At 41.1% G+C, this 14,839-nt stretch overlaps 1 protein-coding gene across 14 annotated transcripts in view; it reads left to right on the forward strand.

The window, feature by feature from the left end:
• Positions 1-14,839, forward strand: part of SYNE1 (spectrin repeat containing nuclear envelope protein 1) — a 296,053-nt gene that overhangs the window by 267,252 nt on the left and 13,962 nt on the right. For 8 of the 14 annotated variants that reach the window (XM_079971452.1, XM_079971451.1, XM_079971457.1 and 5 more), the window contains 8 exons: positions 959-1,150; positions 1,801-2,134; positions 4,010-4,078; positions 5,872-6,014; positions 8,471-8,597; positions 11,374-11,585; positions 13,363-13,563; positions 14,436-14,564. In XM_079971452.1, the coding sequence (XP_079827578.1) occupies positions 959-1,150; positions 1,801-2,134; positions 4,010-4,078; positions 5,872-6,014; positions 8,471-8,597; positions 11,374-11,585; positions 13,363-13,563; positions 14,436-14,564 (1,407 nt within the window). The remainder of the gene's footprint in view (positions 1-958; positions 1,151-1,800; positions 2,135-4,009; positions 4,079-5,871; positions 6,015-8,470; positions 8,598-11,373; positions 11,586-13,362; positions 13,564-14,435; positions 14,565-14,839) is intronic. The other 6 variants (XM_079971453.1, XM_079971461.1, XM_079971462.1 and 3 more) reach the window with 2 other exon arrangements.

Here is a 14,839-nt window from a genome sequence, read left to right on the forward strand (position 1 = left end):
TTTTGTTTATACTGATAACTCTTTAAATATTTTAAAACCTTGGTATGCACCTGAGTCTGAAAGAACTTAAATAAAGTGAAATTGTCACCAACTAACATAACAGATTAGGAATGCAGGATCTTTATGTGTTATTTCCAGGTGGTGTATAATAACAATATAAAATAGAATACAATATACATTATCTTTGTTGATTGGCTTCTTAAGCGGTTTGACAATGCAAGAGTATGGCTTGAGAATCTTTGTGTTTTTCCTTCTATTCTGTTTACCTATGGGATAATCAACTGCCTGGTCAGCTGTGTGCTTGTTGTATACCAGGCTTCAGCAACCTGGTGCTCCCCAGATGTTTGGAATTACCACTTCCATTATTCCTAGCCAGTGTTGGCGGAGGCTGATGGGAGTTGGAGAGCACTAGGTTACAGAAGACTGATCTAGATACAGTGGTGCCCCGCAAGACGAATGCCTCGCAAGACAAAAAACCCGCTAGACGAAAGGGTTTTCCGTTTTGGAGGCGCTTCGCAAAACGAATTTCCCTATGGGCTTGCTTCGCAAGACAAAATGTCTTGCGAGTTTTTCCGGCTTTTTTTTCCTCCCCCCCTTTTTCTAAGCTGCTAAGCCGCTTATCTGCTTATCCGCTAAGCTGATAAGCCGCTAAAAGCCGCTAATAGCGCTAATCCGCTAAACCATCAATGGGCTTGCTTCGCAAGACGAAAAAACCGCTAGACGAAGAGAATCGCGGAACGGATTCTTTTCGTCTTGCGAGGCACCACTGTACTCTCCATAATATAAATGTTTTATAGATACAACATTTTCAGTAAATGAACTAATTTAATGGTTATCTTAACTGTCTTGAAATATCTGTATTTAAATAACAGGTGTTATAATGATCTTTTAATTAATATGTTTACTAGAAACATTTCACACACACCCCTTAAAATTTAATTATAACTATGCTATGCAGGCCTTTCAGCAGGAGATATCATTGAACAACAGCAAAATTGAACAGATCATTGCCCAGGGTGAGCAGCTGATAGAAAAAAGTGAGCCTCTGGATGCAGCTGTCATTGAAGAAGAGCTTGATGAGCTTCGGCGATACTGCCAGGAGGTCTTTGGCCGAGTTGAACGGTATCATAAAAAACTAATCCGCCTCCCGGTAAGTTTTTTTTTTCACCATAAGCAATTGTTGAAAGCCTTACAGAGGTAGGACATTCAGTATGGTAAATTTAAAGCTTTGTGAATGCATAAGCATGAAATTTGCAAGATCAGAGCTACACAATCCATAATGGACTGCACAGTGGATCCCACTGGACCATTATTTTGTTTCTATGCAGAAAGGTACACTTCTAAATCTAGAGAGGCATCATTATTCATTTAAGTTTCCAGGCTGAAAATGCAAAAGAGAAGTACATAAGAAATATCTGGAAATCAGACTGCTGTTTTCAGAAGATGAAAGAAAGGGACCTAGTACTGGTCCAAATGCATGACTATTTTGGCTCATTTCCGAGATACTGCAGTAAATTTCCAGGCTGGAAGGAGATGTTATCTAACAGAGACCATTACCTGATAGGCAGCCATAGAGATGAGCACTAAACATACAATACATGCTTATTTTTAGCTTTTTTTATTAGTGTTATATGGGAGTTTTAAAAACAACAACACGCCCATAAAACCAGAAAAGAAGCATAATGAGAATGTTGTGAGTTTGAATGTTATACAATGACACTTTTATCTTATTGACCTAGCTAGAGCTAGCACTGATCCATTGAGAAGACTATTAATTGACTCTTTAATGTTTCCTTCTAGCTCACAGATGATGAGCATGACCTCTCTGATCGCGAAGTGGATCTGGATGAATCGGGAGATCTTTCTGACATACACTGGCATGACAAATCTGCAGACAGTGTCCTCTCCCCACACCCTTCCTCCAACCTCTCACTGTCTCTTCCCCAGCCTCTCCGAAGTGAAAGGTCAGGACGTGACACTCCTGCTAGTGTAGATTCCATCCCCTTGGAATGGGATCATGACTATGACCTGAGCCGGGACCTGGAGACGGCCGTTTCGAGAGCGCTGCATTCTGAAGAAGTGGAGGGACAAGAAGACAAAGAGTTTTATCTCAGAGGAGCAGCAAGCCTAGCAGGTATAATCACTCACCCATCTCTAATCCCTTCATACAGCTCTGCAGGGACATTTCTAAGTCAGCTGACCTTTATTGGCCTAGTTCTTGGCATAAAGTTGCCGGTTACATGAACAGCTCTGACATATGGTTGCTTTTTAGGAAATTTTCATAGACTGTCAGAGAAGGAACTGGAAGAGATTTTTTCAGACAGAATAGATTAGCTGGCGCTACCCTATTAGTCATAGCAGTCACAGAAGGCAAATTTTCCTGGAAAACTTTGAGTTTAGTTAATATCTGGGCTTGAAGTCATTGTGGTTCAGGGCCTAGTCTCATGAACTTTGATGAATTTTGTTTTTAATTAGCCCCCATGTGTTGAACTAGTAAAGGGAATGCTTCTGCAATGCCAGCTGCTGTATTCCAAGCCACCACAATGATGTGTGAAAAACAACCTCACACTGCCTTGCCTAGCACACAGCTAAAAGTCTGTGGTGTCAAACTCATGGGTGCCATGTTCAAAAAGGATCAGGCACACCCCTTGTTTAGGTAAGGCAGGAGTTGACATCAGTGGAAATTTAGCAGTGCCGTTTTGACTCTGTGTCCAGTTGTGGGCACCACAGTTCAAGAAGGACACTGACAAACTGGAACGTGTCCAGAGGAGGGCAACCAAAATGGTCAAAGGCCTGGAAACGATGCCTTATGAGGAACGGCTAAGGGAGCTAAGGGAGCTGGGCATGTTTAGCCTGGAGAAGAGGAGGTTAAGGGGTGATATGATAGCCATGTTCAAATATATAAAAGGATGTCACATAGAGGAGGGAGAAAGGTTGTTTTCTGCTGCTCCAGAGAAGCAGACACGGAGCAATGGATCCAAACTACAAGAAAGAAGATTCCACCTAAACATTAGGAAGAACTTCTTGACAGTAAGAGCTGTTCAACAGTGGAATTTGCTGCCAAGGAGTGTGGTGGAGTCTCCTTCTTTGGAGGTCTTTAAGCAGAGGCTTGACAACCAGGAGTGCTCTGATGGTGTTTCCTGCTTGGCAGGGGGTTGGACTCGATGGCCCTTGTGGTCTCTTCCAACTCTATGATTCTATGACTCTTAAGACTCATGGGTTAAACATGCTTAGCTGTGTCACCATGCTGGTCCTAGAAAATAACAATCATGCAGAATATTTTAATAAGACAGTTTCTGTGGGACAGTGCAGCAGAGGTAAAAGGATGGCGTCAACTTGATCCTGTGAGTGTTTCCATAGTACTATGGAATTTAATGAGACTCCCAAAAGTGAGCATAACATGCACATCTGCCACAAACCTAAGCCTGGTTTATATTTTTGTGTCCTGGTCCAATACATAGTTACAAAACACTGGTTTCCATGTCAAACAGGAAGCATGTGTATTCAGTTATGCTTGTTTCTTTGAAATACATACGCCTAAGAATACAAAAACTAAGATTTAGCTGGGAATTACAAGGACATCCCTGCAAGGACAGACTAAAAGCCTAGCTTACCCAGCAAGCACACTGTTCCCAGATGTTGTTCACCAGTAGGTCCCAGGGTTAAAATAAATAAATAAAAACAGATTAAAGTCACAGAATACACTTCTGTTCATGAGGCTTCATTATCAGAAGTACAACAAGATGGGGGTTGCATGTTTGGTCCTACTGAAATACACAGTTCTGGTCTCTCATCATGTAATTGCACATTTGGGTTTCTCCTTGTTGCCTGTTTCATTTGGATCCTTGAACCATTTTTGGAGAATACACAAAGATTAATTTCAGTTAATGTCTCAAAAGCAGTAGAACTGGTGGTTTACTCTCCTTTTGGGAGATTCAGTGCCTGACGCAAAGGAGACTGAAATAATTGTTGATAAGCAGTCATTTTGGGTTGTGTTTTATTTTTCCAGATAAAGTGATCCCTGGGAACCCTGAGGCCTATATAAAACTTACTGAAAATGCTCTTAGAAATGTCTATGGTAGGCAACAGATATCATAAAGATTGCCAGACCTAAACCACCAATAACACTGCCTTCTTACTAGCCATATCTGCTTTCTTAGTCACTACTTATCCCAGCCACTCTTCTTCACACATCAGTGCCAGCATGTTGATAGAAAATAAGGATATTTGCTTATATATTTAGTATTCTGCTTAAAATAATAGTATTAATATTCCTGTTGCATAGCCTATGAATTGAGGGGGAAATAGGTCATCTATGTAACTTGTGCTTCCTGGGGAGAGGTGGGAGATAGAAATCATAGAATCACAGTGTTTTAAGAGAGTAAAAGGATATTTAGGATAACACACTTCTCAAAAGCCAGAGCCTCTGTCTTACATCTTCCTTAAACAAATCTGAAGTACATTATCACTAACATTCCACCCCCGCCCCCCAGAATGAATCAGCTTGGGAGGGTTGGGAGAAGAGGATGTGAAAATAGGATAACATCTCCCTTTCTGATTCTATATTCTCTAACCCTCTTGCACAGTTTGAAATATCACAATATTATTAAGATAAAGGCTATTGTCCAATATTTCTGAAGAAGAAATAAGGCACCCTGAAATGGCTTTAATGGAGAAGTCTTTAAGTCATTTTCCATAGCAAAAGATTTGTCCTATGGTCACTTCACTGCTTTACAGTTTAATTTACTGATCAAGGCCATGTTCTTCCAGATTTCCATGAGTTTTAGCATAATGCCTTCTTGCCATACCAGAAAATTAGCAGTAATGCTCAGAGCATTACAAATATTTTCAAGTTTTCAGGAAAATCTAGGAAAACTTTATTTGTTTGTACAACGCTATACACATCTACCCAAAAGTTAGCCCTTTTGAATTCAGAGGGACTTAGGTAAAGGTAAAGGCACCCCTGACCATTACGTCCAGTCGTGGACTCTGGGGTTGCAGCGCTCATCTCGCTTTATTGGTCGAGGGAACTGGCGTACAGTTTCCGGGTCATGTGGCCAGCATGACTAAGCCGCTTCTGGCGAACCAGAGCAGTGCATGGAAATGCGGTACCTATTTATCTACTTGCACTTTGACGTGCCTTCGAACTCCTAGGTTGGCAGGAGCAGGGACCGAGCAACGGGAGCTCACCCCGTCGCGGGGATTCGAACCCCCGACCTTCTGATCGGCAAGCCCTAGGCTCTGTGGTTTAACCCACAGTGCCACCCGCATCAGAGGGACTTACTTTCAAGTAAATGTGTATGTGCATGCTGAGACTATAAAATTCCCCAGCATTTATACAGGGTGTGTGGGGAGTGCAGCAGTTTCTAGGCTCTTACCAGTTGCCTGCTTAGCACAAATACAGTGGTACCTCTGGTTACGGATTTAATTCGTTTCAGGGTGCCATGCACACACCAAAAAATCCATGCGGCATGATAGAGCGCTTCTGTGCATGCACGAGCGGTGCGGCCATAACCCAAAGATTCCGTAACCTGGATGTTATGTAACATGAAGTACCACTGTACAGTACTGCAAAATGTCTGAGGATACAATGAAACGAGTGCAGAGTGCTTAGTCTTCTAGAATTGTTTTGGGGAATTGAATTTTCCTGATATGTCCTGCTTAAAAATTATTCATTTCTCAGTACACACACTAACCAACATAGTTGCAGATATGTTTGTATAATAGTTACAAATCTAATTGTCACCTGCATGCTATTGTAATTAACTCTTTGTCATGCTTTCAAACCTAGTTAGCACCACCTTCAGTGTTTTCTCCTACTCACTGAGACATTTCAGTTTGGTAACATCTATCTGTCTATATTTTCTACAGGAGAACCGTGTTCCTTAGAAACACACATCCGACAGCTTGACAAGGCCTTAGACACCAGCCGTTTCCAAATACAGCAAACGGAGAACATAATCCGCAGTAAAACACCAACAGGGCCGGAACTAGATTCTAGCTACAAAGGCTATGTAAGTACTGTGAGCTTAGCCCTCCTGGTGGCTGGACATAGAATTGCTATTCATTGCTATTCATATTGTTGCTATTCGTAGTGTGTGTGTCTTACCTGAGCCAGTTGCTGAGAGGGTTTGGGGGGGGGGGTAAAGTTAGCATCAGATATAGAGTTCCTTCCATCAAATGCAAAATTTATTATTCCTTTTAGTTGTTGCACATTAGAGAGAGTTTGGATTTGACATCCCGCTTTATCACTACCCGAAGAAGTCTCAAAGCTGCTAACATTCTCCTTTCCCTTCCTTCCCCACAACAAACACTCTGTGAGGTGAGTGGGGCTGAGAGACTTCAGAGTAGTGTGACTAGCCCAAGGTCACCCAGCAGCTGCATGTGGAGGAGCAGGGAAGCGAACCCAGTTCACCAGATTACGAGTCTACTGCTCTTAACCACTACACCACACACTACACTACACTACACTTAACAGCAGCCACTGTGCATGCAAGTCAATGGAGCATGAGGTTTTACCTAGCAATTCAGTGGTTGATTTGGACTGAGTAAATTTAAGTAATCCCACCTCTGGATTGCAGTATTAGCAATGTGCTACACCACAGGAAAACCACTCTGCCAGCCTATCACTTCTACTTGCAATAGATATAAAAATGAATTGTACTGTGGGATTTTTGTCAGCCCAATCTGAATTTGGGGGGGGGGGGCAGAGAAAGCAATAGAAAACACTGCAGAATTGTTGTAAGCTACTCTCAGCTTCAGCCCAGCTTGCAATATGGATCTAATACCTCTGGACAACACAGTAAATCACCTAGAGTCTGGCTCACAGTGTGAGAGATACACTTCTGGGCTGTTATAAGTCACTCTTTTCCAGGAATAGCTACTTTAAGCTAACAATTTAGGGACAGTGAACTGCTTTGTTTTGGAATTTTCCTTACCAGGGTTGTTTCTTAAATGTCTCACACTGAATAAAAACAGAGAACTGGCAGGAGTTCTTTCCTGCCTTTAGAGTTTGAACTCACTCGTACCTGGTTTAGGTGCATTAAATGTTTTCGGTTCTACACTGATATCATTGGGCAACTTTTTCTTCCCTCCCTAGAGACACTGAAAAATAACTTCTTAGTGTAAACCAGGACGTGATCTACCCAGACAATGATGGTGTTGTTTCTTCCATATACATTTCCTCTTTCCTCCTGTTCAACCACTCTGTTCTATTTCTCTATCTCAGGGTTTCCCCCACACCCTCTCAGTCTCTCAGCATTCTGTGCTATGATGGGGCTGTTTGTGGAGTTCTCCTGAAACTTTCTTCCTTCTGGTTTTGCTTTTTTGGGGAGGGGGTACATGTGTGCCACACATTTTAAGTGTTTTCTAAATTTATTATTATTCATACAGCACCTAAAGCTAAATCCATACAAGAAAGGCTTGAAAAATAATTAAAAACAGGACAATACGGGGGGGGGGGGAGGAAGGGAAAGGAGCTGGGAGTGAAGAGATTCATCCTCAGATTTCTTGAACGCCAAAATGACAGGAGGAAGAGCATTCCAGCAGTCAGGAGCTGCAATGGAAAGCAGACACAGGCAGGGAATAATAGAACTGGTAACTTATGAAAAAAACAATAACTTAATAAATCACACACACCAACATTTTGAAGATTTGTGTGATATGGTGAACTGTGATCTGGACAGGTGGGCAAGGATATAGTGAGCCATGCAACTAGTTCTGCTTGTGCAGGGGACTCTTGGACAGCTGCTGCCACCACCACCACCATGTCACAACAGAAAACCTCTTTTGAAACTGATCTCTCAAAAACAGTTTGTGATGCATAGAATCCTAGAATTGTAGTGTTGGAAGAGACCATGAGAGCCATCTAGTCCAACCCTTTGCAATGCTGTTAAGTGGAAAAACTTTTTTAAAAATTGCACTGGATGTACATCTTAAGTGGGGTTTTGTCCAAGGTTTTTTTTAGATCCCAATCTGGTGAATTACTATAGATTTAGTGCTTGCCCAGCAGCAACTCACATCTCACTAAAGAAAACATTAACAGTGATTACTGAAGTGCCTGTTAAAATCAAACTGTGATCTCAGTTTTAGCTCCTTCTTCTTTATACTCTGCATTAGTTTCTTAGTTAAATATCTGAAATTTCAGCAATAGCAAAAACATTTCTGTTAACCCATAATCTCTCTCCTTCTTGTGTTTAATTGCCATTAAAAACAAGGGGATAGTCATACAAAGTTTTCAAACCATTAAGACAGAGTTCTATCTATCACATCATGGAATGACTTGTATTAAGAACTAGGATGCAAATTGTTTTGTAGTTAGAATCTTAAGTTGTAATCCCATGTATACTTACCTGACTGTAAGCCCCACTGAACTCGGTGGGACTTACTTCCTAGGATTTTGCTCTTAGTTCTGTTGTTTCTCCAGCATGGTCATGAATAATGAGAAGTGATTCCTCTCTTTTTCGAACAGATGAAGCTTCTGGGCGAATGCAGTGGGAGCATAGATTCAGTAAGAAGACTTGAGCACAAACTGAAAGAGGAAGAGGAAAAGCTGTCTGGATTTATTAACCTGAACAGCACGGAGACACAAACAGCCGGTAAGTAATATTCAGAACTGAACTTGCAATGTGAGGAAAACAAGTGATAATGACATACAGCATTGAACCATGGAAGCACATCGTACTGCTTGCACATCTGGGTGACAGCTGTTTTTTTTATTCTTTACAATCTGATTTTGGACCAGCACTGAGACTGCAGTGGCAGCTTGGTTAATGGTCTTTACCAAGAAATTAGCAGGGGATTGCACAATCTTTTGGAATCTTTTGTTCACTGTTTGATCATGGGACACACATTCTCATTGGTACATCAGGATGACAACAATTTTCTGGGGCTCTTATCCAATTCTAAGTCCATTCTTGAGAGAGTATTTATGGAAGTTGGCTTAAGTTGTTCCACTCATTCTGAGCGAGAGAGATTCAAGAGGCTGATGTGAATAATTTCCTAATGATTTTATTTTAAGACTTGTATCAGGGTGACACACTATTTTAAATTTAATGAATTGTACAAAATGACTTTATGGGTCTTTATAAGAATTTGGAAGTGCCTGAGTTTTCTTAGCTCTAGTTTTAATGAAGTATTTTCCTTGAAGCTCTTAGGATAGACGCCTCTATGCACACTTAGCTAGGGAGTAAGTCCCATTGAGGTCAGTGAGGCTTTCTGTGAGTAACGTACATGAGCTTGCACTGCTGTTTTTCCTGTATGGCACCTAGTTAATATATGTTCCCAGCAAATGTTAAATGTTGTTACAGATTATTATTTTTTAATAGTATATCTCAGAATCTTGGTGCTGCTTCCATCTTGGCTTATGCTGAGGCAATGGATGGAAGTGAGCTAACTGAATTTGTGAACAAACTGGAATACAGTAAGCCTGCAACTTACACACATTTTACTTGTGCACCTTCAGCTTCATGTGCATGGCAAAACAAACAAACAAGTAATGGGCAGAAAGGGGGCAGGGTTCTGAGGACAATGACTTGGGCAATCCCACCAGCCATTCAACTCCAATGGGTTTTGAATCCCAGTGGTTTTCTTCTAAAAAAATAGGTCCTGGTACTCAGCATGAAGTTATTACAGTAAATTCCTTTCTTCTAGAAGAAAAGGTGCCAGTACTGTGTGCCCTTGAGTACCGCCAGAGAAAAAAAGCACCGGTTTTGACTATACATAATTATCACTTTAGGCATCAATGTAACCCCCACATAAGTTGCAGGCTTGCTGTAATGCTTATTGGGGATGTGGTGTTTAGGTTATGGATGAAGAGATCAAAGCTCCATATTTAATACAAATTGACATAGACTGATCCAATATAAGGCTTGAAGTGCTAATGGAGGTCTAGTCACCAAGATGAGAGGAAGGCTGTATCGATTTCTGTCACAGCAATCATGCAATTAAAAATGAGCATGCATCTCAAACTGAAATTAGAAATGGGTTTTTGTTTTTGTTTTAAGATTTTGCCTTGGAATCTGGAACTTTTTGTAATGATGGAGCCAGGGGAGTGAGTGTCACAGTTAATTGAATCTGGTGGGAAATTCTCAGACTAATTTGCTTGTTTGAAGCTTCGTTATAGCCCTTAATGAAAACAGCATAGTATTCATCCCTTTCATTAGTTAATTTAGCATGTCATGATAATGATTAGTGCAGTTTTTGGATGCTGTGGTAAATTAAACGGCACAACTTCTTCTGTGAGAATTGTCTTGTTTGGGCTATTACTTTACCAATTAACAGAGTACAGAATAAATACAGTGGTGCCCCGCAAGACGAACGCCTCGCAAGACGGAAAACCCGCTAGACGAAAGGGTTTTCCGTTTTGGAGGCGCTTCGCAAAACGAATTTCCCTATGGGCTTGCTTTGCAAGACGAAAATGTCTTGCGAGTTCCTGTGGGGTTTTTTTCCTCCCCCCCTTTTTCTAAGCTGCTAAGCCGCTTATCAGCTGATCCGCTAAGCCGCTAAAAGCCGCTAATAGCGCTAATCCGCTAAGCCGTCAATGGGCTTGCTTCGCAAGACGAAAAAACCGCTAGAAGAAGAGACTCGCAGAATGGATTAATTTTGTCTTGCGAGGCACCACTGTACAGAATCTATATGTTTCCCAGCAAAATGTCCACTATAATGGATGCAGTATGTATCGATGTGTGCCATATTTCTGAAGCAATTTCAGAGTGAGGGAAATGCTTCCTTCCATAGGTGCCAACTCCCCGGGTGTCCGGGCACCCAAAAAATTCCTCATGAAGGGGCCGGGCACTCACAAATTTCAGTGCCAGGGCCATGCGCACTACATGGAACCCACGGCCCCAGGCACCCAGGGTTGTGGGGCCAAGCTGGCATTCCTGCTTCCTGCCCTCAGATTATTAAATCTAGGGAGAAAATAAATAGCCATGAGGATTTCAAAACACACAGCAACTAAGTTAGGCCAAAGTTAGGCTTTCAGAAAACTTCTGTACCATCAGTACCACTAGAACCTTGCTCAGCCTTAACTAGAAGGGACTCTGAATGTCTCTTCTGTGAGCTCTGTACACATTCCTTCCCCCATGATGCCCCTGTCAGTGGTATCTGGTCCAGGGAATCCCCAAGTTCTGTGCATTACTTTTCATTCTAAGACTGGATGGCAGGCATTCACTTACATGAGTGTCCTCAGGAGTTACTATTGGTATGGAACCTAAGGGTCCCTGGTCACCCCAGAATTTAACTTGCCTTTGTCTGCACACCTTCACCCTAGATTCTGTTTCTTGATCATGCTAACGTGTGATGGAATATTGGGGGCGGCGGGGGGGGGGAGTCAGGAAGGAAGTTGCTCTTACAGAGAGATCTTTTTCCCTTTAGGTGTGATTGATCGGTGGGAGTTAATCCAGGCCCAGGCCTTAAGTAAAGAACTGAGGATGAAACAGAATCTTCAGCAATGGCAGCAATTTCGTTCTGACCTAAACAGCATCTGGGTTTGGCTTGGAGAAACTGAAGAAGAGTTGGAACAACTGTGTTGCCTTGATCTCAGCACGGATATACAAACCATTGAGCTACGGATTAAAAAACTGAAAGTAGGTTTTACTTCCTGGTCTTCTTTTCTGTTGATTTTCTAATATGCTTTATTTTTGTGAAGTGCCATTTCAGCTCCTATTGAAAAAGCACTGCCAGTTTCTAGACCCTGCATTTCTTCATATACTAAAGGACTGGAAATGAAAGACTATGATAGTCAATTTCATTGGAGTTTTCTTCTTCTTTAAGTTACACAGTATGCCAGTGTTTATATTCATTTTATTATTTATTCATTCATTCTCATCATATCCTACATCTTCCTCCAAAGACACTCACAGTGGCAGATGGTTAAGATGGTTGGCAGAAGATTTTGCTCTTAAGAGGCAAGCCAAGGGGAGGGCAACCAGACATTCTTTACAAAGAGCACTATAATGTAGTGAAGGCATCAGGCTGCCAACTCAGATCAGCTAAATTTGTGGCATTTTGAGAGAAACAAGCAAAGAACTCTGCTTGTTTACCAGTGCACAGTATGGTCAACATCAGACTTCCTTTGGGTTAATATTCTTTTTTTCTTTTGGAATTTGTCCTATAGTCAGACAGGGACTAATGCCTACACTCTAGGCATGAATGGGTTTAACAGTGTATCTTGATGTGTGTATGGGATACTTCATCCGGGTGGGCCCATAGCTGTTTCCAGAAGATCCAGAGGACAATTTCCTTACATGAATGTGGCATTAATGTTTCCTTTGGGCCTGAATTAAAGCCTCATAAACTAAGGCTGCAGTACTTCAGCTAAGCCAAATGATGACATCAATTCATTTGCTCTAGAGAAAGGTAATTCCCTCTTTGATGCGAAATTCAGAGGTTTGTTCTAAATTAGACTAGTCCAGGACACAGCCCACTATCTGTCTCAGCCTTTTGACATTGTGAGGTACAATATTCACACTTTTTTTTTTCTTTTTTTAAGTTTGTGTCAGTATGGGGCAGATTCAGCTAACAACTCCCACTAGCTAGCCCACAATGACTTCCACTATTACAGTTGGGCTTTCCCCCTTCTCAAACCCCACACCACAAACTCATTTGGGGGAATCAGGAGAGCCTCCAGAACAGTGTGGGGAGGGGAATCATTCCACATAGTAAACAGAAATGTTTATGCTGGTGGAACAATTGCCATAGCACAACATTGGACTCCTCCCAAAGTATTTAAATACTTGCTTCCAGATGACATGCTTATTGAGCATTGATCCTAATTTGTTTAAGGGAAAGCTAGATGATGTCTATTTAATGAGCATTCATCCTCATTTGTTTGTTGAGAGACTAGATGACATTGCATCAAAACTACTACTATCCCACACTTTCCAGTGCAATTTCCATTCACTTCCCTCAAAAAGTCATTTTTTGGGGGAAGCAGATTTCTTGCACAAGACCTCCGAATCCACTATAATTGTGAGATCTGGATTTGCTAGTGTGTAATTGAATCCCCCACACTCCAAAAATAGCAACAGGCTGAAAGTAGGTTATGTGTACAGTCTGGAGTATGAAAAAAGAGCCAGCTCCTGTGGTTTCAACCCCCATCAAATTCAACCATGCCATAAGGCTTTAGGTCTTTAAATATTTTATTAGTTTGTTCTGAATTCTACTGCAAACATAAAATTAGAGACATTTATAAAAATGGGTTCTTACTAGTCAGAAGCCAGACGTATCACTTAAAAATAAAGACACAGTAACTGTCTTTTAAGTTATGAAACTTTAAGAAAGATAGTGGAACTTGTTTCTTCTTGAATTCTCAAGCATGTTTCCTGTAAAAAAGCTTACTCCCGTCTCTCTTCATTCCCCAAGGAGCTACAGAAGGCCGTTGATAACCGCAAAGCCATCATTTTGTCCATCAACCTTTGCAGCTCAGAATTCATGCAGTCTGACAGTGAGGAAAACAAGAAACTGCAGGAACGGTTGTCTCAGATGAACATGCGCTGGGATCATGTCTGTAGTATGCTAGAAGAATGGCGCTGTTCACTGCAGAACGCTCTAATGCAATGTCAGGTCTGTTCTGGTCTATGCAAAATCATTCCCCTTCGACTCTTGGATTAGATGTTGCACCAATTACATTCATTTTCTTAAATGAGTTACTTTAATGTGTGCACACCATCATATCCTGCCTTGAATATATCACAGAGACATTTTAGACAAGAGCATAAAAATCAAGTATTTTTGAAGCCCAGAAGCCTAATTATTAAAAGATTTTGGTGCATTAGGTAAAATCTGTTGCACATTTCCTAAATTGCTTCCTGAAAACTGCCTTGCACATTTTCTATATTGATGTTTTTGGCATATTGTTAAGGTGGCAGGCCTTATACCATATGTAGGATTTTGTTACTGTGAAAAGTGTTTCAAACAAGGATGTAATATTAGTAGGAACTTCCTGTTCAGCGCATTAAATACTCAAGGCCATCAAGAGTGTGCCATGTTACACAGAACAGCATTACATATGTTTCATACTGCACTTAACATGTTGTTCATACATAATTTTCGCCAATCCAAATGTGGTTTGGAAGATCAAGGTGTGCAGAATTGTTTGTTTCCCTCTCATATGCATGCTTAATAGAATGCTCTCTGGTTTGCTGTGACTACTGAACCAGAGCAATCACTCCAAAGCAGAACTGCAAACTGGTTCAATTCAAGTTTACAGGGATCTCTCAAACCAGTTTGCCAGTTCTGACATCACAAAAAATTGTGATTTGACAAACCTAGAAGTGTTCTGTTAAGTCAAGTGGGGCCAGGGAGCGGGGAGAAGGATGTATGCTCACAACTCATGTTTTGGAGGATCAGATAATGTAAAATTTGAATGCATCTTTGGAGTTCTAGGCAACACAAAAAAACACATTTGGCATTAAACTTCCATCTATCACTTCTAGGATTTCCATGAGATGAGCCACGGTTTGTTGCTGTGGCTGGAGAACATTGACAGGAGGAAAAATGAGATTGTCCCTATCAACCCAAATCTGGATTCAGACACTCTGCAGGATCATCACAGGCTACTAATGGTACAGTACCTTTCTCTAAAGGAACAATAATTCAGAGATTAAAAAAGAACATGGAAACTAGTATCTGGAACACATATTGTGATCCTTTGGTGCCAATTGAGAATGCATATTCCTGGTATTGACTACCAGGAATGTTAATATCTTCTTGATTTGGTATAGAAAGCCATCAATCTGTTTTTAAAATAATTTTTCTTTACAGTGGGAACCCTGAAATAATGACATATTTACAGCAAATGCAGAACTTACAAAATAGTGTGCAGTTCAGACATGCTTTT

Source organism: Podarcis cretensis (assembly GCF_951804945.1).
Source record: "Podarcis cretensis genome assembly, chromosome: 3".
Taxonomy (NCBI): Eukaryota; Metazoa; Chordata; class Lepidosauria; order Squamata; family Lacertidae; genus Podarcis; species Podarcis cretensis.